General features: G+C 31.8%; 2 protein-coding genes across 2 annotated transcripts; one reads left to right on the top strand and one right to left on the bottom strand.

Annotated features, from left to right (window-relative positions):
• Positions 1-8,454: 8,454 nt before the first annotated feature.
• LOC120078008 lies at positions 8,455-8,637 on the top strand. The gene has a single exon (XM_039032180.1). It carries the CDS (start codon positions 8,455-8,457, stop codon positions 8,635-8,637), a length of 183 nt encoding a protein of 60 aa, XP_038888108.1.
• Positions 8,638-23,553: 14,916 nt separating this feature from the next.
• Positions 23,554-24,021, bottom strand: LOC120078007. Its single transcript, XM_039032179.1, has one exon. The coding sequence runs from the start codon at positions 24,019-24,021 to the stop codon at positions 23,554-23,556; it is 468 nt and encodes a 155-aa protein (XP_038888107.1).
• Positions 24,022-26,693: the final 2,672 nt, after the last annotated feature.

Raw genomic sequence — 26,693 nt, 5'->3', positions numbered from 1 at the left:
TAAAGTTTACAAACTGCGAGTTTTAGAATATATAAATCCAACAATAAGATCATTTATAATACATTTTTATAACCTATTAGTATATATTTACTATATATTAGAATAATGAATTGAGTTTAGAATATCATAACATGTTTCTAAATGTTTTATCTTTATTTAATATAGTTATGCATTTTAAAATTTAAAATTTAAGATCTAGATACATTGAAAGCATAAAATTATTCTTTTCAAAATTTGCATTTTTGAATCGCATAATTTGAAAACAGTTTTCAGAAATATAATCTAAATTGTCTGTCAACATAAAACATAATCCATCAACTAATCTGATAGATCTTTAATAGATATTTTTATCGTCAAGATAAAATCTTTTGTGAAAAAATCTTAGCCGCAACCATCTTTTGTGCAGGTTGCATCTAAAAATAATGTGTTATGTGACAAATTTAAAAAAAAAATAAAATTGAACTTTTTTTTAAAGTTTTATTTTTAGTGTGTAAGGAAAGGAGAGCATGAGATTAAGTTAAGTCTGGACTACACCTAATTATTGTCCATCATTACCTATCTTTTATCTTAACCTTTGAGATAGTAACGGTATCCTTCATGAGCTCCATGGAAATTGGCGTCGAAGAAGATGAGGAAAATTGGAATACATGGAAGATGGAAGGTTTTGGTCTTCAATTTAGGGTTTTGTGTTTTTTTTTTTTTTTTTTCTTTTTCTCTATGTTTTAGATTTTTCTCCCATTTCCTTTTTGTCCTTGTTTTTCATTGTTTTCCATTCGCATTTTCATTTGGGTTTGTCTCTTCTATTTCTATTAATTTTTCCATTCTCTTTATTTCTTACACTAATTTACATCTCATAGTTGAATTTTTAGCCAAATTCCATTACCAAAAACAAAATGCTAAAAGCTACTCCTTTTTTAATTTTTAAAATTTGACTTGGTTTTTAAAACCATTGGTAAGAAGTAAATATCATAGAAAAAAAATTGAAAGTGAAAGTAGTGTCTATAACCTTAATTTTCAAAAACAAAAAACAAAAGCCCAAATAGTTACTAAATGAGAACTTAATTTTGGGAAACAAAATTTTGTTTTCCTGAGTAGAAGTTAATCATGTTTCTAGTGTATTTTACTTTTTCTTTTTTTGGTTTAGAAATTATATGTTATTTCTTGTATTTGTTTTTTAACAAAGTACTAGAAGCTCGGATCGCAATAGGAGCACCAGCATCTCAACTAGGTTTATATATCTTTAACGTCTTCATCATGTCAGATCCAAAAGCTTCATTGATATAGAAAAATGCGATGGAGTTAGAGGACTAATATAAAAAAGATAAAGCTAGAAAACACCCCAATTAAAAGATATACAAGAAGTATCATAATTACAAAAGAGTTTTGATCTTGCGACAAAATATAAAATATCCTTTGGAAGGTGGCTAGTAATTTTAGCCTTATCTTAAAACGTTCTATTGTTCTCGCCAACCAAATACACCAAAAACTAACCATTAGCAAATTACTCCATAAACAAATCTTAATTGTTATTTCTTGTATTATATTCCTATTTAACTGTATTTGTTTGATTTTTATTCCTAAACAAATCTTAAATTTGACTTTCTTATTTGGTTATCTTATATTAACATTCATATTTACGAGATGTTAGGTGAGTTTTTAATATCTTTTTATTGTTCTAAATTATGTTTTTTGTATCTAATATTTCACTTTTATTAATTTAATCTCTACCAATTTTTTTTATTTATTATTATTCAATATTTATTTAGCTTTATATATTTGATTTTTATCCTAAAAAACTTGTTAGTGTTATGTTAAAAACCATTTATTGTTTTTAATTATTTTTTTTTATCTAGTATTCAAGTTTTTTAAATTCAATCTCTACTAGATCTATTTTATTAATTGTTGTTTGATTTTTTTTTTTTAAAGATTATTGTTATTTGATTGTTATTTAGCTTTATTCGTTTGATTTTAGATGAGTTTTGGTAAAAATCTCAAAAGAACATATCTAAGATTTTATTAATTAGGTAGAAAACTATATAAAAAGTTTATTTTACAAAACACCAGATCCATAAAACATTAGCGTAATAATACAAAAATGTATATGCCTATAATAGTGAGTTTGATGGTTGGCTATTTGAACGACGTCCAGTTCTGCCACCTACGCTGTGTCCTTACTAAAAATAGGATGAGTATATAATATACCCAATAATAGTTCTCACATAGGGTAGTAACCAAATGCACAATCACAAGCAACATGTCCTGAAAACATATGATTGGGACCGAAAACATATAATAACATGTGGTGGTCGGTTATGCTTCTAATGTAAATTTCTCCGCCCTGATAGGAAGATGAGGACTTAGGCGGAAACTAACTCATATGATGATTAGCAGTCATGCAGTCAGTAGGCCAGAGTCGCATCCAACATCAACCATTAACATAAACATAAGATTGGACAGAGGGTGCAACCATACATACCCTGTTAGTCCCTAGCATAAACTTGACATAGAATTGGGTCTAGAGGGGTGCAACCATACATGCCCTGCTAGCCCTAGAAGCATAACCTTTATCCAATTAAAATTTAATCTTATGAACAAACATATGCATGAGGTCCCTTGTCGATAAACGTATTTTAAACATGTAATGCACATAACAATAACATAATTATGCAACATATTAAAGGTACACTACCATGAAACACTTAAAAGAGGGTGAGATAAACTACTTACCTTGACTGCGACCCTAGTTATTCCTTATTATTCCTTATGGTTTAATCAGTAGAGCAAATTTGGGCAGCACTTCCCTCGCGTTCCTCCTTTAAACTAACAGAATTACTTCACTCTTTTCACACGATTTTTTACTACTAAGTTTTGTTTGAGAATGAGTTTAACTTCCAGCCCAAAGCCTCCTATTTATAGCCATTTCCAACTCTTCTCTGTGTGATAACTCATCCTACAAATGACTTCTTTAAAATTACTTAGGTTTAAGAATTTCTAGACACCTATTTTGGCTAACGTTTACTATTACGTCATCAACCTTTGTTTGTATTCCATTTTAGGGTTCTCCATGTATAATCTATAAGATCGTGGCCAAATTCAACGCAAATCCACGCTTCTGTCCAAATCTCGTCTTTCTGTTCTCAGAATCTCGCTCTCTCCAGCTTTCTCGCTAGTTTGGCTCTTGTGACTTTCGCTCTCGCTCTCGCTCTCACTCCCGCTCCCACTCCCGTTCTCGCTCTCTCCAATTTTCTCTCCAATCTCGCTCTCTCTACTCCCACTCTCTCCAATTTCCTCTCTAATCTCACTAGTTTTCACGCGTGGGTTGCCTTCACTGCTTGTGGATTCTACTTCCCTTTGTCTCCTGAATTAGCTAGCGTCCAACTTCTAATTAATCTCCCTGATTCTGCCCCTTATTCATTATTTTTGGATAATTAATAAATTTCTTATTTTTTTCCAATTCTAAATTTCCACCCGGTTTTTCTATTAAGTTTATATATTGTTCATTCTTAATTATATATTTTATTTGTTTTCCTGCTTTCTAAATTAAGGTTAGAGTATTACAAATCTGGGTTGTTACACACACACATATATATATATATATATATCCAATGTTAAACGATTTTTTTTCAAATACACTACATTTTTTTTTACTCAAAATATTTTTGTCTATTTCACCATTTAAAAAAAAAACAAAAAAAAAAGAGGCAATTGCAATTTTAATGAAAAAAAATTGAAAACGGGGCATTTGTCCCTAGGCTTTGCTTTTTTGTAAACATGTCAAAAAAACTTTCGTCTTACAATTTGATTGCTATCTGATTTCTATATGATTGTTATGTGATTGCTATCTGATTTCTATGTGATTGTTATCTGATTTCTATGTGATTGTCACACCTGCCATTACAAAAAAAGTTGAAGTGATGACTTTGATTTTTTAAGATGTATTTGCCATACAATGCAATTTCCCTTAAAAAAATGGTTAGTTTTCCATTTTGCTATTATTTTCTTTCGAAACAAAATGTGGTTTTTTATTTCTCAACAATTAACTTTAAATTCCTCATAGACCTCTTTGTATTAGACTTTGTATATTTCTATAACACCCCGAATTTTTATGGAATTTTTTTAAAATTATCTTGAAATATTTGGGTATTATTTTGGATATATTGTGGCAGAAAAAATTAATTTGGGAGGCAAGATAATTCATTTAAAAGATATTTATCAAGAATTGGAATTTTAATTCAATTTAAGAAAAAAATTGGATTAATTTACTTGGAAGAAGTGTGTTTTTAAATTGATTAAATACTTTGAAGATGTAATTTATCTCAACTATTGGATTGTATGTTCCTTTAATTTCGGTTTTGGTGCCAAAATTAAGTTATTTGGAGCAATTAATTAGTTTGAGATTAATTTGATAAGAGATTTGAAATTCTTGGATTATTTTGGATAAATATTTGAAAATAAAGAAAAGAAAAAAAAACTTTGAAAAAGATTTGATAAGAGATTTGAAACTTTTAGATTATCTTGGATAAAGATTCGGAATATTTGGATTATTTTGGATAAATATTTGAAAATAAAGAAAAGGAAAAAAATTAAGATGTTGGAAATTAAAAGAAATTTGAAATTTAAGAAGGAAAAATGACATTGTGGTTTTAAATTTGATCCTTTTTAATTTTGGAGTTTGGATCCAAATTAGATAAGATGATTAATTTAAATTGAGTAGTTAAGAAAAATTTGGATTTAATCTAAATTAATTAAATTATGGAATTTCTAATTTAGTTAGATGGTGAAATTTCTAATTCAAAAAGAACATGGATTCTGAAATTAATTAGATTATGAATTTTCTAATTAATTAAAAAATGAATTTCTTAATTAGAGAAAATGTCTTATTTAAAAAGGAAATCTAATCTATCTACTATTTCAAATTATAGAATCCCAAATGATTGAGGATTAGGATCCCCAAAGGAAGGTCAATTAGAGTTCTATCTTGGATTAAACTTTATATTCCTCATGTATTCGAACATTAAATTGAATTTTTAACCGACATAGCGTGTTGTATGAAGTTGTCAAAGATTGATTTTGGAGATTTTGGTAAGTGTTTGTGAATTTTTTATGAAAAGATTGTGGACTCCCATTAAGCTTGGACTAAACTCAAGTTACTGATGTTGATCTTGGATTTAAATTGAAGGTTCGAAGAGATTAATGAATCAAAAGCAAGCTGTCCAATAATTTTTAAGGTCGATTCTAAGGCAATTTTCATATTGAAGGTTAATTTGAGATTTACGCCAAGAAGTTTCTCAATATAAGAGGATTGGATTGCTTCATTTATATTGAGGTAAGTGATTTTCTACTGGAACGTCCTTGAGTTGGACACTCAAGTTAAATAAAAATGTTAACTATGCTAAGCTATGTAATTTTAAGCTATATTATGAGCATGTTGGAAAGCCATGGACTATGACTTTATGTTTAAAAACTCTTTGACTATTGTGTGCATGCTAGGCTAAGGGGTGACTGTTAATTCTCCTATCAAGCTATGTACATCCTATGTTAGTGAGCCTTCGGGTTCAACACTTATGACTGTTTCGATAGCCCTATGGGATTACCACTATTGCTATGATTTGTGTTCCTTTGGGTTCACATTTATGACTGATTTGGTGTTCCTACGGGAGCACTACCTATGCTATGTACATTATGCCAATGTTAGGTCATGTTTAACCATTCATCCAAATGGACCCAGTATGGGATCACTTACTGAGTATTTTTATACTCAACCTTTGTTAATTTATGTTTTTCAGGTAAGGATAGGAACAGATCAGTGGGTGACGAGAGAGATGACCGTACCATATGGAACATGTAAATTGCTTCCGCTCAGTTTACGTTTTCAAGCTATTTAAAAGTTTTGATTTGAAACTCGATGTTGCTCAAAATTTTATCTGTTTAAGTTATTTTTTTTCTTAATTATTTTAGGGACCCCGAACAAAGGTTTTACTTATCTGTTATTTATTTTGGAAAATTATCTTTATTATTTTAATGAATTTTATTTTCCTCAATGGTCAAAATGTTTTTAATGTGAAGGTGTAATTATGAGTAATGATCCTTGTCAGAGTACTCAAAAGGTCGGGTTGTTACAATTTCTGCATCAATGAACTTTTGGATCGAGACATGATGAGGGCACTAAAGGTATTAAGCTAGTTGAGATGTTCAGGTACGCCTACTGATCTTTCGACTTCAAGTACTTTTTGAAAAAAAAACAATTAACTTTAAATTTAGCTATTTTTTAGTCGGTCCAAAATGGATCCTTCTCTCCAAAACCAAAACATAAATCGACCATTTTTAAAATAACCCTAATTATAGTTATGTAATTATGATCCAAAACCAAAACATAAATAATTTTTAGAAAATTAAAACTACTCAGTAAATAAAAATCTCCTCGTGTTCTTTTCTATTTTCCATAATGTAAAATTATGCAATTACTTTAAAATTATTCTACAAATCTCAACAACATCCACAAAAAAAAAGATAATTATAAATAAAAAGTAAGGCAGATATCAACTTATATCCTTGGACTTTAAGTGTTATATCAATTTAAATTAGAAACTAATAATTGTATCATTTTAAATTCTGAACTTTAGGGATTGTATTAACTTAAACCCTAAACTAATAATTATATCAATTTAAACTCTGAACTTTTATAAGTATATCAATTTAGACCCTGAATTTTAATAATTATTTTACTTAAACCTTTCATTATATTTTATTTGGATATACTTATGAATGTTTAGGATTTAAATTGATATATAAAAGTTCAGAATTTAAATTGATATACTTCCAAAAGTTCAATGTTTAAATTGATACAGTTATAAAATTTTAGGGTTTAAATTTATACCATTATTAGTCTAGGATTTAAATTGATACAAATCCTAAAGTTTGGGATTTAAATAGATACAATTACCAAAATTCAAGGTTTAGATTGATATAATTCTTAGTTTAGGGTTTAAATTAATATAATCCCCAAAGTTTAGGGATATAAATTGATATTTTACCTTATGTAATTTTAAACCGAGATTCCCGGACAGTTTCTTTTGTTTATCAGAGTACTTGCAAAATAACACAACATTTAAGGGTATCCAGTTGTAAAATAAAATTACTGAAATATAATAACTGTAGAAATAAAAATTCACCCCATAGAAGTTAGAACTTAAAACTCCCTTTGTCTTTGAACAAGAAAGAAACTATTTAATAATAATATGGGAGAAAAGAAATTCTCTCGTCCCCAATTTATTTTATATAGTTCTTAAATTTTAAAATATTATATTTTTACCATTAAAACTTGAGTTAAATTTTTCTTTGATCTCTAAATTTTAAAATAATAAACATTTAACCTTAAGTTTTCAAATTTCATTTTTATTTAATCCCCAGTATCAAGTTTTTATATTTGTATTCTTGAATTTTTACTAATGCTCAATTTTTTAGTCATTAATCTAATATTTGGTCTATAGTGTTAACTTTCGGTCAAATAATTCAAAATGCATGGAGTTTTTCAAAATAATTTTAATAGTGACAAAAAAAAATTAGTGAAAACTAGTTTAATTATAATTCATTTAAATTTTTCTAATTAATTATTAAAAATTTAAGATTGTTTTCAAATATAAAAAAATGAACAAACTTATTTACAAATATAGTAAAATATCACTATCTATAAGTGATAGATACGGATAAATAATGATATTTTGTTATATCTAAAAATATTTTCAAGAGTTTCACTATTCAAAACAATTACCTAAAAATTGACAACAAATTATCAAAAGTGAGCATTAATTAAAACTTGGATATAAAAAAGACGTAAAACTGTTAAATATAATGACCAAATAGAAATTACACTCAAAACTCAAGTGTGAAAATTCAACATTTTGAAATATATGAACCAAATAGAAATTAAATTTGATAAAAATTTCAGGATAAAAATGTAACATTTTTAGCCAAAATTATAAGAAAATTATTTCTTAGTAATGATAATAAGAAACGTGAAGAGCTTAAGAGAAGTTACATATATTTCCTAAAAAAATGGTTATATATATATATTCATGGCCAACCACCACGTCGAACAAACCCTAATTGCATAACTACCAACATGCAATAATAATAATAATAAATAAATAAATAAATAAAATAAAATAAAAAATATTTATTTCATTTTATTTTTTTCACTTTCTAATGAAGGGTTGCATCTTTTCATTAATATTCCCATTTGTTAGTTTCTTTTCACATCTATAAATACTCTTCTGATTATTTTCTATTGTTATTCTTCATTGGCAAAACTATTTTACACATTCCTCTGGAAGATCATTCTCTTCTTCTCTTATTCCATACACTTTCGATACTCGGTCTCCGACACATGCGACCCCTTCCCTCCACTTCGTCAAGCCAACGACCGACTGATTGATCGAACTCCGTCTGGTCGGAATGGAAAAAACTAGTGTGTTTGGAATGGGGAGTGTTTTGATGATGCTTGTGGTGGTTGGACTTGTTCTGTTTCTGCCGCTGGTGATCGGTTCCCTTCAGCCACCGTCCGGCCTCCTGCTGCTCATTTTTCCGGTCACTCTTGCCGCCGTGTTTTTCTTCCTCTCACGTGCGTCCTCCCATTGAAATAATTTTTAGATGATATTCAAATTTTCATGGGGTTGTTTTTTATTTTCTAATAATTTATGTATTTTCCTATGATAATTATTGTAACACAGATGCAAGTTTTCCAATGATGTGAATTTGTGAGAATAATAATATATTTGTTAGGTAAATCTCTTTTTTTTTTTTTTAACTTATTAAATTATTTAGTTCCTCCTTTTTTCCCCACCAATCCCTATTATTTTCTTTTGCTCTCATCTGCATTATTATTATAAAATTCAGTTCCCAATTATTGAAAGAAAATCGATAGATAAATACGAAGAATAATTGATTTTTTTAAAAAAATTTGAGTGTTTTTAATCTTAGACAAAACCCTAATTGGAACAATTAAACTATTTTTTAACACAAAAAAAATATTTAATGTTTTTTTAAAAAAATTGTCAACTTTTGATAGACGAATGTCAATTGAAAAGTTAGAAACCAAAATGAAATAAAAGGATAGTTTATATTAATATTGGTTGTGTTCTACATTTTATTTAGAGTTGATGAAAATAATATTGAGAGACAAAAAAATTATTTTAGATTCTGTTTTCTATTTTCCAAGAAATTATATTATTTTTAGTAAATTGTCTTTTATGAACTAGTTTTTCAAATTTTTGTTATACGGATTTATTGAGTTTGATATATATATATATACATGTAGCTATTTAATTTACATAAAATGGAAGAATATTTTTTGAGATAGTCTAAGCCCAACCAAAATTTTCAATGAGATGTAACTCCATTACATTAGTCTAATTGTTTTTATATATTTTTTACCGAAATTAATCCTTTAGGTTGGTTAGATTTGTATTTAGACAATATATTAGTAATATGTGATAATATTATGTTGATAATAATTTAAATTTCACGTTTGTTTAATTTAGACGGCTAAGATTTGGTAAAAACAAATTGATATTGAAAGTAAACAGAATTATCTAATCTCTAAAAGAATAAATCTAAATCAAATTAAATATATTAATGTAAACAAATCTAATAGTTTTTTTAATTCAATCTAATAGTATTTATAATACTTTATATAGTCAAGAACATTAAACAATATTAAAGATTAGTTTAACTTTATATTTTTTAAAGAGTGATACTTGTATTATTAGATCAAAGTGAAAAACATACATATTTAATTTGAAAAATTAATAAGTTAAAAATTACACAAATATAATTTAACTTGATTGATTTTATTTGAGAGTAAATCCCTTCATTAATCATTCTTTTTTCAACAATTTTAATAAAGTTATGATCTCTTCTTTATTCACTTTACTCTCTTAAATATCCACCTCTTTGAGTTATGATATTTCTTACTATGGTCATTATTTATTATTATATTTTCTTTTATGTTTTACTTAATTTTCCATGTTTCACCATTTATATTTTTTTTTCTTTTAACTTTAATTCCTTTTTGAATTTTTTTTTTTTTAAAAAAAAATTAGTACAAAGACAACAAAACATTAAAAAAAAAAGAAAAGAAAAAAAAAAAAAAAGAACAACAGTAACTAGCCTTTCTTATATTTTCAATTTAAATATACCCTGTTTGACACACAATTATACCATCTGCCTCATTTTGACATAAATGACATATCACTTTCTTAATGTACACATTAAATTTAATACTTTAGTAACAGCCCCAAAAAGTTCATATATATATATATATAATTTTGGTTCTTATACCATGAGATTTTATTTTATTTTAATCATTTATATTTTCAAATATCTAATTTTAGTCTCTTTACTTTCAAGAAGTCTTTGATTAAGTCATTACATTCATTTATTTTAGATTTTGGTTAAAATATTCTTTTGGTCTCTATAATTTAGGGTATTCTTCACTCGCAATCTTACTATGATTAAGTCATTACATTCTATAAATGTTTAATTTTGGCTATTAATCTCAAATTTAGTCCCTCAAAGTTAACTTTTATCTCAATTTATTAAATATGACAATAATAATTTTTCATGCAAAGAAATAGTACTCAAATATATTCTCAAAATTTCTAATGAAAATGTTAAGACATAACGAGAAGTTTGAAAATTTCAACAATAGACTAACTATAAAGACTAAATGTAAGACTTTTTAAAAGTACATAATTAAAATTAGATATTTAAAAATATAGATATTAAAATTAAAGAAATCTCAAAATATAAGAACCAAAATGTTATTTTGAACTCCATGTTTTTTTCATTGATGAATTCAAGTACGGACTCGAACTTTAAAATGGCTATGAAAATAGAGAGAGTTGGAAACGAACGAGAAAGAGATAACGAATAAAATTACATTATTTTCAAATATTTTACTACTTGATAAATTATCATCTTTATGAAAGGTATTCTCGATCCTTAGGAAAAGAAATAATAAGTCTTCTTTCTTCTCTTTTTTATTAGGTAGAAAAAAGTGGAACTTTTTGAAAAATGTTTTCAAATACCTCTAACAGAATTTAAAAAATTATGTGAATCTAACACAAAATACATCAAGCATGATGTCATGGCAACATGAAATCAACCGAAAACATAACAACAGAGTATTAATAACCCAATTCGGTGCAAAAATTACCTATGCCTAGGGGGCTGTGCACCTGGTGAAAAGAAACTTCACTATATAAAGAGTTTAGCAATTACAACAAAAGTACTTATCTGATAGACTCTTTCTTCAGTAACTCACATATAGCTTCCTTTTCAGTTTCAACTTAGGTTTCCCCTTAATTTTTGAGCTTCCCTTACTTCCACAATAATGTTTATTCAAGCTTTATATGAGATCTCTTCCATACAACATGCTTAGGCTCCCCATAAGAGTGAGGTTCCCTCATATTCACCATATTTAGGCTCTCCTAAATATGAGTTTTCATAATCTTCAATATACTTAAGCTCCCTCTAAATACAATATCAAATCAAACTCCTCTCGAGTTCTACAATGGTTGTCAAACCAAAATTCTGAATGAAAAATACAAATTTTTTCAATAACAATACATGGAGGTTAAGGTTCAGACAAATCTCAAGCTTAAAACTCTCAATGCAAACTTTTCTAATAAGGCGACTAACCCTAAATATGAATAAGAGTACAATATAATTAGGAATATATTTCTGGAGTGAATAAATATTCTTTGTAGGAAAAAAAGAAAGGCAGATACGAAAATCTGCAAATCACGTTGACAGATATAGGAAAGATATTCTAGAGAATCTGCTGCCAAACATGTAACAATATTTATGACAATATTTGACATGTTGCTCAAGTTTTGTCTATAATAAAATCAGCCAACCATAATGTAGCCTTGTAATAAAATCAGCCAATCGTACTACAGTAACAAGCTCTCCCTTTGGCTATTTTTTTAGGGTAAGACAAACAAATCAAAAAGACATGACGATAGAAGCAAACCAGCCAAACTAAAATAATTATCAATCCAACAAAATAAATCGGAATAGCCATCACAATCACAAACCACTAGAATGATGCTGAACCAAATTTTTTCTCTCCCTTTTGTTTGGCTTACAACAACAGCCAAAAGTAATGAAAACCAAGACATTAGAAACATACAATAAGTAAGAGTAATTTGAATGCATAAAACCTCTTACCCATCATTGAAGTTATCAATATAGTCATTTGAGTATCATCAAACACAGGTTCAGAGCCTTCAACAACTAGCCTTGTTTAACAAAGTTTCCAATATAAGGAGAAATAGGGAGACCATCATCCATGTCTTGGTAGGAAAAATGTCATCAACCAACAGAGGAGTGCCTAGGACATTGACAAGTACAAGATTTCGTGAAACAGATTAATACCAACATAAGTAACACTAAGATGAACAACGCTTACGAACACCTCTGGAGAGCCTGTCTCTTGCACAAAAAACTGTTGTAGAATAACTTGCACAACAATATGCAGCTTACCCTAAAACCAAAAGCAATAACACCGCTAAATTTAACATATAAAAGGAAGTAATATCACATACATGAGAAGAACAAAATAAAAAAGAATCAACCCAACGGATTTGCAACCAAATAAGGAAAGAAAACTAAAGCCAAATATCTGCCCATAAAACCAAAGATAAAAAATTCGATGAGATAAAGAAGAAAAATATTATCTGTCAACCAAAACCATAACAACCTATACCATACCACAACAACAACATAAACCAAACAAAACATATCACGATCTCTGATCTCACGATCACAACCAACCCATTCTTCCTCTTTTGCCATGAAGAAAATCAATCAGTGGGAGGGGGTTGATAAGATGACGTATCATTCGTGGATGCATCTTTAATGGCAGGTCTAACATTGGGAACAACAGTAGCAGTAGAAATATTAGATATATTAACTTCCTTAAGCCCCTTTGAACTTAAATTTTTCATGTCAAATCTGAAATATTTTATTGATAACAAAATCAACATCAACCTTTTCCACAATTGATTCATTATTGGCACGAGCAATCAATTTTGAAATATCTTCACGCATATTCACATCAAAGAGTAAGGGGTTGGGAATAATAGAATTAATATAGCAAAGAATATCTTCCTTAGAGGTAAAATCTTCAGGTACATCTTTATCAAAGCAATTTTTACCATCATAACTCACAACCATACCACAAAAAACGATCATTTCCTCCGGCATATTTAAACCAATTGACCGATTTATACTAGTAACACTAGCAAACATTACAGTAGAATGTATGGCATTCTCTAACACATTCTCAGAATATTCATCTAACTGATTAGTTGAAGCAACAATAATAACTTTATTCAATTAAAAAATACAATCAATACCAGTAGAAACATTAACAATATCCTCAGAAACAACAAGATTAACAGTTTCCTGGGAATCAATCTCAATATCAATAGAAGCATTGATTTCAACTCAATCAACAATCAAAGACTTAACATTCTCTATATTTTTAGATAAAATAACAGGTATATGACTTATATTTTAAACGTTTCTAGTTGGAACAATAGATTCAACAGAAATATTAGGAGACACAAAGAATTTACCCAAAGATTCAACAAAAACAATATTATCAATAATGACAACACATGAAGCTCAATGATGATCTCAGTAACCACAATATGATCAAACACAGTTTAGCAGAAGTAACAATCAAAACATCAGCCAATTCGACATGATTAACAACATAATTAACATGGTCAACAAGATTCACAACCTTAAATTCAACATTATAGTACTATCAACATTATTAATAATTTGGTCACCGCTCACAACCTTAAATTCTTTAATAACCACAACCAAATCAAGAGGAGTCAAATTACTAGACTTCTCAATAGAAAAACTAGATTTAGTTATAGATGTAGTACCTTCAAGATCTTTAGGAGAGGCAGAGAGCTGATATAAAGTATCTATAAAAACATACTAGGTGAACTCAATGATATTATCTATGAGGTGTTTCATTGTTTGGACAACACATTTAACAACACGCTTTTCCTTCCTAGTTTTCTTATTTATCGTAGGCTCACCACTGAAAGAGAAAGAAAGGCCTCGCACTCGAACACCGTAGGCATTGACTCTTGATGGAAAACCCCCTTTTTTGAAAATCTTTTTCTTTTTTACTGATTTACTAACCATTTTACATCCAGATTTTTTAGTACCTTGACCAGAATTCACCCTGACAATAAAAAGTAGAATATGCACAATTGAGGACAGATCAAACACAAAACTAACAATTTTAATATAGTTCAGAATCACAATCGAGATTTTCCTACTTATAAAAGATAAGTTGACCCACTTTGACATTTTTTTATAAGATATCTTTAGTTGCTATAAGATAATTCTACAAAGATATAAGGTTCTCCTAATAAATTCAAATTGAAAAACCTCCACAACTTCCATCTATTTATTCCAAGATATGAAAAGGTAAGTAAGTTGTTTGACCAAACTCATTTCAAAGTCAGTTTGCATGTGTTGGACAAAATGCTCCACCACCTTCTGAGACATCCTTCTAAAAGTTATGTCATCACCATAAATTTGAAAAACAATCAACTTTCTATCTTAAAACTCGTGGTTTGTAAACAATAAACTTATTTTGTTAATCAATAAAGATGTTATTTAAGTTTGATTAAATAAAGTAGTTATTGAATATATGAGTTGTTCATTTTGTTTTAGAAATAAATCCAATAAACTTAAGATCCATGACTATTACATGAGTACTTGAACTTTATGTGGAGACATAATAGTGAATTGGGTTCGAGTAAATAGCCAAAATAATGTGTAGTATATGAATAAAGTTGGGTATCTTATTCTAGTAACACTATCGGATGCAGTCCACTTTGTAGTTACAATCATTATAAAGTGCTACAAACGAAGTGATCCTAATTTGTTCATGTGGTGATATGAGGAGTGGGAGCATCCTATGTAAAGAGTTTGCATAAGATCGGACCTAGAAATAAGTCACTCTTACTTTATAACGTTGTTTACTATTAAAAGATTGACTATTTCAAAGTGATGACCTAGATAACTTAACCTTAATCCTGAGCTAACTATGAACTCCTGTTTATTGGGGATTATCCTTAGATTTGCATGGGTGAGGGTCGGCTCAACAACATCGGCTCAATGAGCCTCCCATTTCAGAGGTAAGATCGGGTAGATAGCTGAGGGCATAGGGTGCAAGATTGAATTCACTCCTACCCGCTTTTAGGGTTAGTAGAGAGGTTGTTCCCTTAAGTGTTGACTTCGGGTCTTGAACAAGAGGCCCCAGCCTCTCATTGGCTCGATAGGGACTCGGTTTGATGATTGGATCTCAAACAAATTGCTCATTAGAGGATTAGTAGAACTTAAGGAACAAAAGGTAATCTCGAGGGTAAAACAGCTATTGACCCAGTCGTTATTACGAACAACTTGTGAAGGGTAACTTACTAATCATGGTTATATCAAGTGAACATAATATATTTACAATGAGGAGAATGCAACTACTGGGTTTTAATGGAGTGACCCAGTAGTTAACAAATGGAGGTTAATTAGGTTTAAAGAGTTTAGCCAATTAATCTCAGATCGTTGAAGTCCATGATCTTTAGGTCCATTAAGTCTCCCTAATAGCTCACAAATAGAATAAACCTTGGAGTAGTATGATGAGTTAATTTGAAACGTTCAAATTCGAATTAAGGTAATTAGTAATTATATGTGATACAATTACACGTTTAATTAGTGAATTAACGTAATTAGAGAATTGAATAATATTTAAATATGATTTAAATGTTAATAGGGATTCATGGTCGTGAAATTGGTGTTTACTTAATTTAATATTTGATATTAAATTAATAGAACTAATTAAATTATTTAATTAATTAAATCAATTAATTTTAAAATTGAAATTTGAACTTTGAAAATTCAAATTTAGAAAATTGATTTTGTTTAATTTAATTAAAATTAATTTTTAAATAAAATTCAATTAATTGATTTAAATCAATTTTAAAATAGAAAAGATTTTGAATTTTTGGAAATTCAATTTTAGTTTGACTAAATTTAAATAATTAATTGAAACATTGAAAGTTGGAAAAAACCACTAACCACTAAAAGTGGGTTAGTGGTTTTTTTCCCACTTGAAGCACCTCACTCATATTCCACTCAAATCTACTCCAATTTAATGAAGTATGAGCTATTGTTAGCTAGTGCAATTTGATTGCATGGATCTTCTACTTAAAACACACAAGATTGAGCTGGGAATTATCCATGCAAAAGCTTAATTTTTTGGTTTGAGAGCTTGAAGAAGGGTTCCTCAATATTGTAGAAAAACCAGCTTGTCTTCTCCTAAAAAATTCCCTTGATTCAGCTTATTTTGAGTCCTACAACTCAAGCTAAGGTTGTGGTTCACATCCAGTTACTGAAGAGATTTGAGTCAATTTCGTAGATTAGAAAAAGTTTTCAAGGTATGTTGCTGAAACCCTCTTTTCATTTGATAAACATGTTTGGTATAATACTAAAATTAATGAATTAAAGTGCTTAATGATCTTGAATTCTTCCACTGCATGCTTGCTACTTCTAATAGCTTTAGGTCATACTCATGATGCACTTGACTGTTGGTGGAATATCCCAGAAATATGTTGTAATCACTACTTGGAACCCATGTTTTGTCAGGTTGTATATCCTAAAGCTTACAGTTTATAAACATTAAACGTATTCTAGTTGCAATAAAGGTGTTATTGAGGTTTGTTCAATAAATATGTTATTGAATATGTGCATTGCACTTGTAAGAGTCTAAATCTAATAAACTAACGAACCCCTGCTATAACATGAATGCTTCAACTTTAAGTAGAGACATAAAAGAGGATTAGTTTTGAATCTATGGCCAAAACGATCTATAAGTATAAGGATAGGGTTGGGTACCTTATCCCCATATGGATGCAACCCATTTTATATTTGATACAAATGATGTGATCCCACAATTGTTTATGTACAAACATGTGGGAGTGTGGACATCTTATGCAAAAGATGTTTGCATAAGACTGGACCACGAAATAGTCACTTTTTTTATAATGTCGTTTACTATTAAAAGTGACCATTTTCAACTCGATGACCTAAGGTAACTTGATCTCAATTGTGCGATAACTATGAACTTCTATTTATTCGAGATGATCCTTTAATCTGCATGGTAAGAGTGACTCAACATTGTCGTTCAATAAGCCTCCCATTTTAAGGGTAAGACCGGGTAGATAGCTGGGGCACAGTTTTGCAAGATGGAACTCACTCCTACCTGATTCAGGGTTAGCAGATAGGTTGATCCCTTAAGGACTGACTCCAAGTCTTGAATAAGGGGCTCTGCTTTCTCTATGACTGAGAGGGACTCGATTTATTGGTAGAACCATAAACCAATCGTTCATTAATGGATTGGTGGAGACTTAAGGAGCAAGATGTATTACAGGGGTAAAACGATAATTTTAACCCAATTATTAATACGAAAAATCTGTGAAGAATTGACTTACTGGTTAAATCAAGTGGACAGAAATATATCTATAGTGAGGAAAGTGCAACTACTGGGCTTTAGTGGAGTAACCCGGTAGTTAATGAATATTGGTTAATTTGGTTAAAAGAGTTTGATCAATTAATATCGCATCGTTGGAGCTCATGATCTGTAGGTCCATTAGGTTTCCCTACTAGCTCATAAACGGACTAACCTTAGAATGATGTGATGAGAAAATTTGAAACGTTCAAATTCAATTTAGGAAAATTGTTAATTATATAGGATTTAAACATTTAAAGTATCGAATCAAATGCAATTGGAGAGTTGGAAAATATTTACATATGATTTGAATATTAATTACATGAATGGAGATTCAGGTTTGGAATAGGTGTTATATTAATTTAATATTTGATATTAAATTAATTAATTATTTATTTATAATTAATCTTATTTAAAATTTTATTTTATTTAAATATTGATTAATGAATTAATATCCTGATTCTATTTAAATTTGAAAATTGAAAATTCAAATTAATACGATTTTTATGGAATAATCATTAAAAATAGAATTTTGGGATTTGAGTGGATATTTTCCACTTCTCACATTATCTATACACCTTCAATCCCACTCAAATTAAGGTTTTTGGTGTCAATTTGTGGAGAAACTGAATTACATGGATGGGTTATTTAGAAGCAAAAGATTTTTGGGTTGAAGTTTTTCATGCAATTTCAACTTTTAGAGAGAAATAGTTCTCTCAAACTCAGCCACAAAAACCAACTTTCTGATCTGTTTTTTCCTTTAAAATTCTTCTCATTTGGATCCCACAATCTAATCTAAGGGCCAAGAGAATAGTAGGGAAGATCTTGTGGTGGTGTCCAAGTTTTGGAGAGTAGATTGATGTTGGATTTGAAGAAATTGGAAGAGTTCTTCAAAGGTATAATTCTGAAACCCTACTTTTTTGCTATGAACAAGCATGCTTTAAATCTAAAATTAATGTAGTTAGAGTGCTTAAGATTCTGTTTGCCTCTACATGTTGATTATCAACACCATCACATTTGTCTCAAGGTACAATTAGCCAGAATATAATTCGTGACAACAAAAGGATGGAAATAATTAACATTACTATAATTCCTTCCCCTTCATAATTCAACATTTGGGCACACACACCTTGACTCAAAAGCAAGATAATTGAAAACATGACAACTAGTAATTGCATCATATCAAGAGTCATCTCTTTAAGAGTACTAGTCTTGCACTTGACTATTCCACTTTTCTGGGGAGAGACCACAACTTTATTGTGCTTAGGACGATTAAAAACATGATTAACAACATTAGGAGTCCACAAGTAACAGTTATTAGATGAGCGCATACCTGACATGATTGTCACATTGTCTTTATTAGTCACCAAACATTTATCTTTTGAGAAGGTTACAATAAGGCCCTAATCACGTAGCTGACTTATGCTAATTAAGTTTGCTATTAACCCTTATACAAGAATGACATCGTCCAGTGCCGGAAGATCATGGTACAATAGTTCTCCTTTTTCCAATACTTCCCTTTTTGTTCCATCTCCCAAAGGTAACATGACTAGAACTGCATGGTTGCACATTATTGACAAATGACTTTTTGCCAGGCATGTGGCGAAAACATCAACAGACAAAGTACCATTCTTCTTTTTCTGAGGAATGAAGAGAGGTGAACACCACTTGACATCGAGACTTAGAAGAAGATATGGATTTCTTAATTCTCCATTCAAGTTAATTTCCATGTACTTGTTTAACAAGATTAGCAACCATCCATGTCTTTTTAGAATACTTCCAAGATGGTAAATGGCTCATTCTTCTCAACAAACGGAAACAGTAAGAACGAATGTGTCTTACCTTTCCTCAGTAATGAAAAATTCATCTTTGTTTCTCATTGCAACTTCGAGATGATGTTGATACATTCTTTGAAACTGACATCAAAGAATCCTAGGCTCGAACAAAATGATTTAACAAATATGATTCATCTTTATAGAATCGTTTACGTTGTTGCTTGAACTCAACTCCACACTTATAAAAAAGTTGCTTCCTAGAGGACGAGATCATGTTAAGATCATCGGTGCTTGAGTTCATCATGCGAATAGATTTTGACATTCATTCAAGGTAAACTTTTGATGCTTACAACTCTTTCTTTAGCTCAGAAATAGTGCTCAAGAGACAATGATTATCTTTAGTGAGTTTCTCAATTCTCTCCTTTTGAATTGACAAGGCGTGAGAATCATCTATCCATTGTTGATAGACTTCTTCAAAGGATATTTTTTCAGAGGTAACCGCAATTTATGGATTGAAGCAAGCTTCTCGATCTTGGAATATAAGATTTGATACTACGATCAAATCTTATGCCTTTGATTAGAATGTTGATGAGCCTTGTATTTACAAGAAAATCATCAACAGTTCAGTAGCTTTTCTTGTGTTGTATGTAGACGATATCCTACTCATTTAAAATGATGTAGGTATGTTGACTGAAGTTAAGAATTGACTAGCGACCCAATTCCAAATGAAATATTTGGGAGAGGCGCAATTTGTTCTCGACATTCAGATCTTTAGAGATCGAAAGGACAAAATGTTGGCTCTGTCTTAGGCATCGTATATTGACAAGATGCTTGTCAAGTTTTTTATGCATAACTTCAAAAGGGGTTTACTCTCTTTCAGGCATGGAGTTATTTTTTCTAAGGAATGGTGTTCTAAGAAACCTCAAAAGGTTAAGGAAATGAGATGGATCACCTATGCATCGATTGTTGGTAGCCTGATGTATGTGATGTTATGTATTAGACCTAACATCTGCTATGCAATGGAGATAGCCAGTAGATATCAGTATCATCTAGGATTTGATCATTGAATCGTTGTTAAGAACATCCTCAAGTATCTTCAGAGAATAAAGGACTACATGCTCGTGTATGGTTATAAAGAATTTATTCTTACAGGATACACGAACTCTGACTTTCAGACTCATAAAGATTCTAGGAAATCCACTTTAGGATTAGTGTTCACTTTTAATTGAGGGGTTGTAGTCTAGAGGAGCACCAAATAGGGGTGTGCTGACTCCACTATGGAAGCTGAGTATGTAGCAGCTTGTGAAGTTGCCAAGGAAGCTGTGTGGCTCAAAAAATTCCTAACTAATTTGAAAGTTGTTCCAGACATGTCTAAGCCCATCACCCTTTATTATGATAATAATGGTGCTATAGCTAATTCCCGAGAGCCTAGGAGTCACAAGCGCGGAAAACACATAGAGCAGAAGTATCATCTCATTCGGAAGATTGTGCATCGAAGGGACGTGATTAGTCTAGATGATGTGATGATGTATGGATGCGATGATCATACAAGTTTTCCTGACAAAGCCCAAGTATAAGCCTTCTTAGGTTCCTGGTAAGTCTAGAGTCGAACACAGGGACTGCTAAATAGATATGGGACAGACTCTCTGATTCTATGGTGGTGATAAAGAGGTAGATGGTGTTTTGATTTAGACTTTCCTATGCGATGGAGTTGAACGCGGAGTGATGAAAGCGTAGTGTTATAACAAGTATGCGATGAAGGGGTTGAAAAGAGATTTAGCTAACATTTCTCAAGATTGTGTACAAGTCATGCGATCATGCTATACACAAATATTAGTACTACATTTCTCAATGTATAATGTCACATTTCCTATTTCTAGGACGCATGCGATGTGTATGGAAAGCAGCAGATAGAACTTATTTCTAAGTTTCTACTCTTGCTTATGCGATCTAATCCAACTCTCTCAAGCCTAGATTCATCTTTAGACTACTCTCTCAAGTACTTCCAAATGATGAATGACGCAACATAAGACAAGATGATCGTATAAAATGCATAGCTTAAGCCATGCTAGCTAAGTATTTTTCAACTCATTCACAAATTTAGTTACTCATGCATGGTGTGGAGAGATTGAACATAAGTCGAAATGAAGTTTCCATTTTTGCAAATAAAGTATTGAGTACAAAACAACAAATGAATTGAGAAATAACAAGCCAGGTAAGCAATGCCTTGCTTTCCGTGGCTTTTCACAGTGCTCTTTATCACTTCAACTATGTTCCGAATGGCGGACTCTTGCTCTCGCAAGGGTTGGTCTTCTCTCCTTTGTATTGTTTTCCGGAAGTCTCTCTATCTTTCCGAAAAGCGATTTCTCTCGGCTTCACCTCGTCTCCTTGCTCTCTCTCTGATAGCATTGGGTATTTATAGATTTCAATGTGAAGCAGCTCTTCTTACTAATGATTGCAAAGATGGGCAGCATTAATTTCCCTACTCTGTTGCGTCGTCTGAAAGTCACCGAAAGTTCAATGTACTTGCAATAGTATGATTTTTAACGGCTGTCAACTGAATTTCGAAATTGACCGTTATCAGCTTTACGTCCCATCATGATTTATTATGTTGTTGCCTTGATGCGATGTCTTTATGCGATCGCTTTTGAGAAACTTTACACGATCGCAAATTCAAGCGCGCTATCGCATTGTGCCCTTGAATTGTAATTTCATATGCGATATCACATTGTACCTGCATAGAATAGGTAAATTAATAGCTTTTATGCGATGAGCATTAGCGATCGCAATTCCTTTTAGTTTGGCACTTTCAAACATAATATTCCCTATTTTACCATCGCTTTCTCCCATTTTTTTACTAATTTGAGCTGTAATAACTTATATTTCTACCAGTTATCACACCCCCAAATTTAAAACAATGTTTGTCCTCAAGTATAAACTAAAGATTTTATTTAAAATTTCAATCGCCTTCACCCTACCTAGGCTTCTCAAGGTGCCTTATTCAAATTGCTGAACTAATGCCTTCTTAATTTCTATCCTAATCTCTTCCTAAAATATTTCTAATCTTTAGGGACCGCGAGCTTAATATTAAAAAAAAAAAAAAAATCTTTACTCGTTTCCAGGACATTGCATGATTTATTTCAAACTTTATCAAATCGGGGTGTTGAAGTGATTTTGACCTTCGCACGATTCAGATATTCTTTTTGTGATCTTGCGCTAATCCGCGTGCCCAATCTTCGTTTTAGCTTGCCCCCACAGGTGTCATGCGGACATCCAACTACGAGCAAGGCGCTCTTTTTTAGTCAAAACTTATGTCTATCTTTTTATTTGGAAGCGGAGTTGCGATCACTTGGTTTCTGAATTGATCACAATTCCCACCTTCGTTTTGGCTTGCCCCCATGGGTGTCATGCGGACATCTAACTACGAGCAGGATCCAATCTCAACGTTATATAATTCTTTCTTTTTTTTTTAATGAAGTTTCTAAAAATAACAAGGTTGAAAATAACATTACTACCCCCAAATTTAACATGCAGCAATGTCCTCATTGCTGAAAGACGAAATAATTCCATCGATGGACTCAGAAAATTTCGTAAAAATAGTTTTAAAGGAAAGCTGGTAGACCACTAAATTTTAGAAATATTTCGTGAATTGATTGTCCTGAAATTAATCTGACCCTAGTACATGTGATAAGAAAATAAGCATAAATTTCATCATTCAAGTCATAATGGGCAAGAGATGAATGCGAGGACCAAATAAAGCAATAAAAAATTCAGGATTAAGTCAAACTAAAGAGAATGCGATAGTAGAATTCAGCAATATTAAATTGAAATTTGAGAAAAGCAAAAATTAAAATAAGATGAGGCAAGGAAGGACACAACCCCCAAATTTAATTTTTCGCCTACATCATTTTGATCGCATCCTTTCTGTGGTGGCCTAATTCTTTAATTGCGATGGGCTGATTGAACCGATCGCGTGCTTTGAGGTTATGGAATTGCTCCATCGCAATCTTTACTACGATCAGTATGAAAGAAATAGTTGACAATTATGAAAGAGTAGCCATGCAAAAATTGAGATAGATTCTTGAAAGAAAAACAAAAAAAGGATACTAAAAAAAAGGATATACTTCGTCCCTGATGAATGTGTGTCACTTATCATCGCAGGGACTAAGTGTTTCTTCTTTATTCTGGCTTCCCCAAGTCAACAGAGTTTTTCTCGCATTGGAAATCTCCTCCATGATACATCTTTACTCTTTGTCCATTTACCTTAAATGCGTTGGTCCCATCTTGGTTTGTCAATTCTACCGCTCCATGCAGGAATACTTCCTTAATTATGAAAGGCCCAGACCAACGCGATTTCAATTTTCCCGGAAAGAGACACAACCTAGAATTGAACAGTACTCTCTTACCAGCCTTGAGATTTTTCTTACACAAACACTTATCATGCCACCGCTTGGTATGTTCTTTGTAAATTTTGGCATTCTTATACGCATGTAGTCTCCATTCGTCCAGCTCTAGTAGCTGAAGTTTTCTCTCTTCCCCTGCAGCCTTAAGATCAAAGTTAAGTTTCATAACTGTCCACATCGCCTTGTACTCCAGTTCCAACGACAGATGACAAGCCTTTCCAAACATCGACACATAAGGTGACATGCCTATGGGTGTCTTATAAGCAGTCCTATATGCCCACAAGGCATTGTCAAGTTTCATGGCCCAATCCTTTCGCGGTGGATTTACCACCTTCTCTAAAATTGACTTGATTTCTTTGTTAGAAACCTCTGCTTGTCCGTTTGTTTGGGGGTGATATGCTATGGCGATCTTATGGCGGACATTGTATTTGATCAACAATTTGTTAACAATATGGTTCACAAAATGGGTCCCTTCGTCACTTGTTATGGCATGTGGAGTGCCAAAACGAGTGAAGATGTTTCTCTGTAAGAACTTAGAGACTTTTGCCGCATCGTTTGCAACGCATGAAACAACTTCAATCCATTTGGAAACATAGTCGACGACCAATAGAATGTAATTATGACCGTTTGACGAAGGAAATGGTCCCATGAAATCTATACCCCAAACGTCGAATAGTTCCACCTCCAATATGATGTTCATTGGCATCACATATATTTTTTTTGAAATGCTTCCAGTGTGTTGGCACTTATCGCATTTCATGGAATATTTTTGTGCGTTCTTAAACAGAGTGACCAGTAATACCCACATTGCAAAACTTTTGCCGCTGTGTGCTGTCCACCGAAATGCTCTCTATAGGGTGATTCATGACGTTGAAATAGTATGCGCTGGAAAGCAGTCTTTGGAACACAGAGTCTCAATATCTGGTCTGGTCCCCTTTTGTAGAGATTTGGCTCGTCCCAGTAGTAAACTTTGCATTCATGAATGAGCTGTTTCTTTTGATGGGGTGTGTAGTTTTCAGGATTTTTTTGCAGACCAAGAAGTTGACAATATCTGCATACCAGGGTAGTTCTTCAATCTTAAGCAACTACTCATCAAGAAATGATGCATTCACCTCCGACTAGTTGCGGTCCACTTCATGATTCTCTAACCTCGATAAATGGTCAGCGGCCTGGTTTTTCGTTCCCTTTCGGTCGATTATTTCCATGTTAAATTCTTGGAGTAAGAGAACCCATCGGATTAGTCTAAGCTTCATATCTTTTTTAGTCATCAAATATCTTATCACCGAGTGGTTTGTGTGGATTATAACTTTTGATCCCAACAAGTAAGGTCTGAATTTTTCAATCGCAAAAATTGCTGCTAAAAGCTTCTTCTCAGTGGTGGTGTAATTCACTTGTGTGGAGTTTAATGTTCTGCTAGCATATGCGATGGGATGTAACATTGTCTTTACTTATTGTGCCAAGACTGCCTCCATCGCATATCCGCTGGCATCGCACATCAGCTCGAATGGCTTTGCCTAATCAGGTGCGATCAGACTTTGTGCTATAGTCAAGGCGTCCTTTAGTGTTTTGAATACGGTGAGGTAGTGTGGATCAAAGTCAAAAGGTCTATCAGCTTCCAACAACGCATTCAACGATCGAGCTATTTTGGAGAAGTCCTTCACAAATCTTCTGTAAAACCCCGCGTGTCCTAAGAAACTCCTCAAAGCTTTCACATTTGCTGGAGGTGGCACTGTAGTCAAAGCATCCTTTAGTGTTTTAAATGCAGTGAGGCAGTGTGGATCAAAGTTAAAAGGTCTATCAGCTTCCAACAACGCATTCAACGATCGAGCTATTTTGGAGAAGTCCTTCACAAATCTTCTGTAAAACCCCGCGTGTCCTAAGAGACTCCTCAAAGCTTTCACATTTGCGAGAGGTGGAAGTTTTTCTATAGCTTCAATTTTTGCTTTATCCACCTCTAGCCCATTCTTTGAAACCTTGTGCCCAAGCACAATTCCTTCTTTAACTGAAATGGTACTTTTCCCAGTTCAGCACCAAATTATTCTCTTCACATCTTTTCAGTATTCTCTCCAAGTTTTGCAGACAGATTTCATATGTTTGCCCATAGACTGAGAAATCATCCATAAAGATTTCAATTGAGTCTTCAAGGTACTTGGAGAAGATTGCCATCATACACCTTTGAAACGTACTGGGCGCATTGCATAGTCCAAAAGGCATGCGACGAAAGGTGAACGTTCCATATGGACATGTGAACGTGGTCTTTTCTTGATCCTTTGGTGCAATCATAATTTGGTTATAGCCTGCATACCATCATGCAAATAGAAATAGTCATTCCCTACTAGTCGGTCGAGCATTTGATCAATGAAAGGTAGGGGAAATGATCTTTCTTTGTCGTCGTGTTGAGTTTCTTGTAGTCCATACAAATCCACCAACTTGTGACAGTTCTCATGGGGATCAACTCGTTGTTTGCATTAGGGACTACTGTCATCCCACCCTTCTTGGGAACACATTGCACGGGGTTAACCCACGTGCTATCTGTGATAGGGTATATAATGTCGGCATTTAACCATTTGATGATTTCTTTTTTAACAACCTCTTTCATCACAGGGTTTAGTTTGCATTGAGGTTCTATCGAGCTTTCTGGTTTTCTTCAAGCTAAATTCGATACATGCAATACGTCAGGCTAATACCTCTGATGTCTACGAGCGTCCATCCGATTACTCTAATATATTTCTTTAGAATACTAAGCAGCGCATTTTCTTTTTCTTCGGGTAACGCAGAGGATATGATGAGTGGTAAGGTTTCATTTCGGCCAAAGAAAACATACTTCAAGTGGGTTGGTAGAGTTTTTAGTTCCAGTGTAGGTGGTTGCTCTAGGGAGGGCTTCTGTGCTTTTCTTTCTTCATCCAAATTCAACAT

The sequence above is a fragment of the Benincasa hispida genome, chromosome 5, assembly GCF_009727055.1.
Source record: "Benincasa hispida cultivar B227 chromosome 5, ASM972705v1, whole genome shotgun sequence".
Taxonomy (NCBI): Eukaryota; Viridiplantae; Streptophyta; class Magnoliopsida; order Cucurbitales; family Cucurbitaceae; genus Benincasa; species Benincasa hispida.
This window is presented reverse-complemented; position numbering and strand designations above follow the sequence as displayed.

What these genes read in the sequence shown, in the direction of transcription:
- LOC120078008 (XM_039032180.1), top strand. Translation starts at nt 8,455, where the DNA reads ATGGAAAAAACTAGTGTGTTTGGAATGGGGAGTGTTTTGATGATGCTT.
- LOC120078007 (XM_039032179.1), bottom strand. Translation starts at nt 24,021, where the DNA reads ATGTCACCTTATGTGTCGATGTTTGGAAAGGCTTGTCATCTGTCGTTG.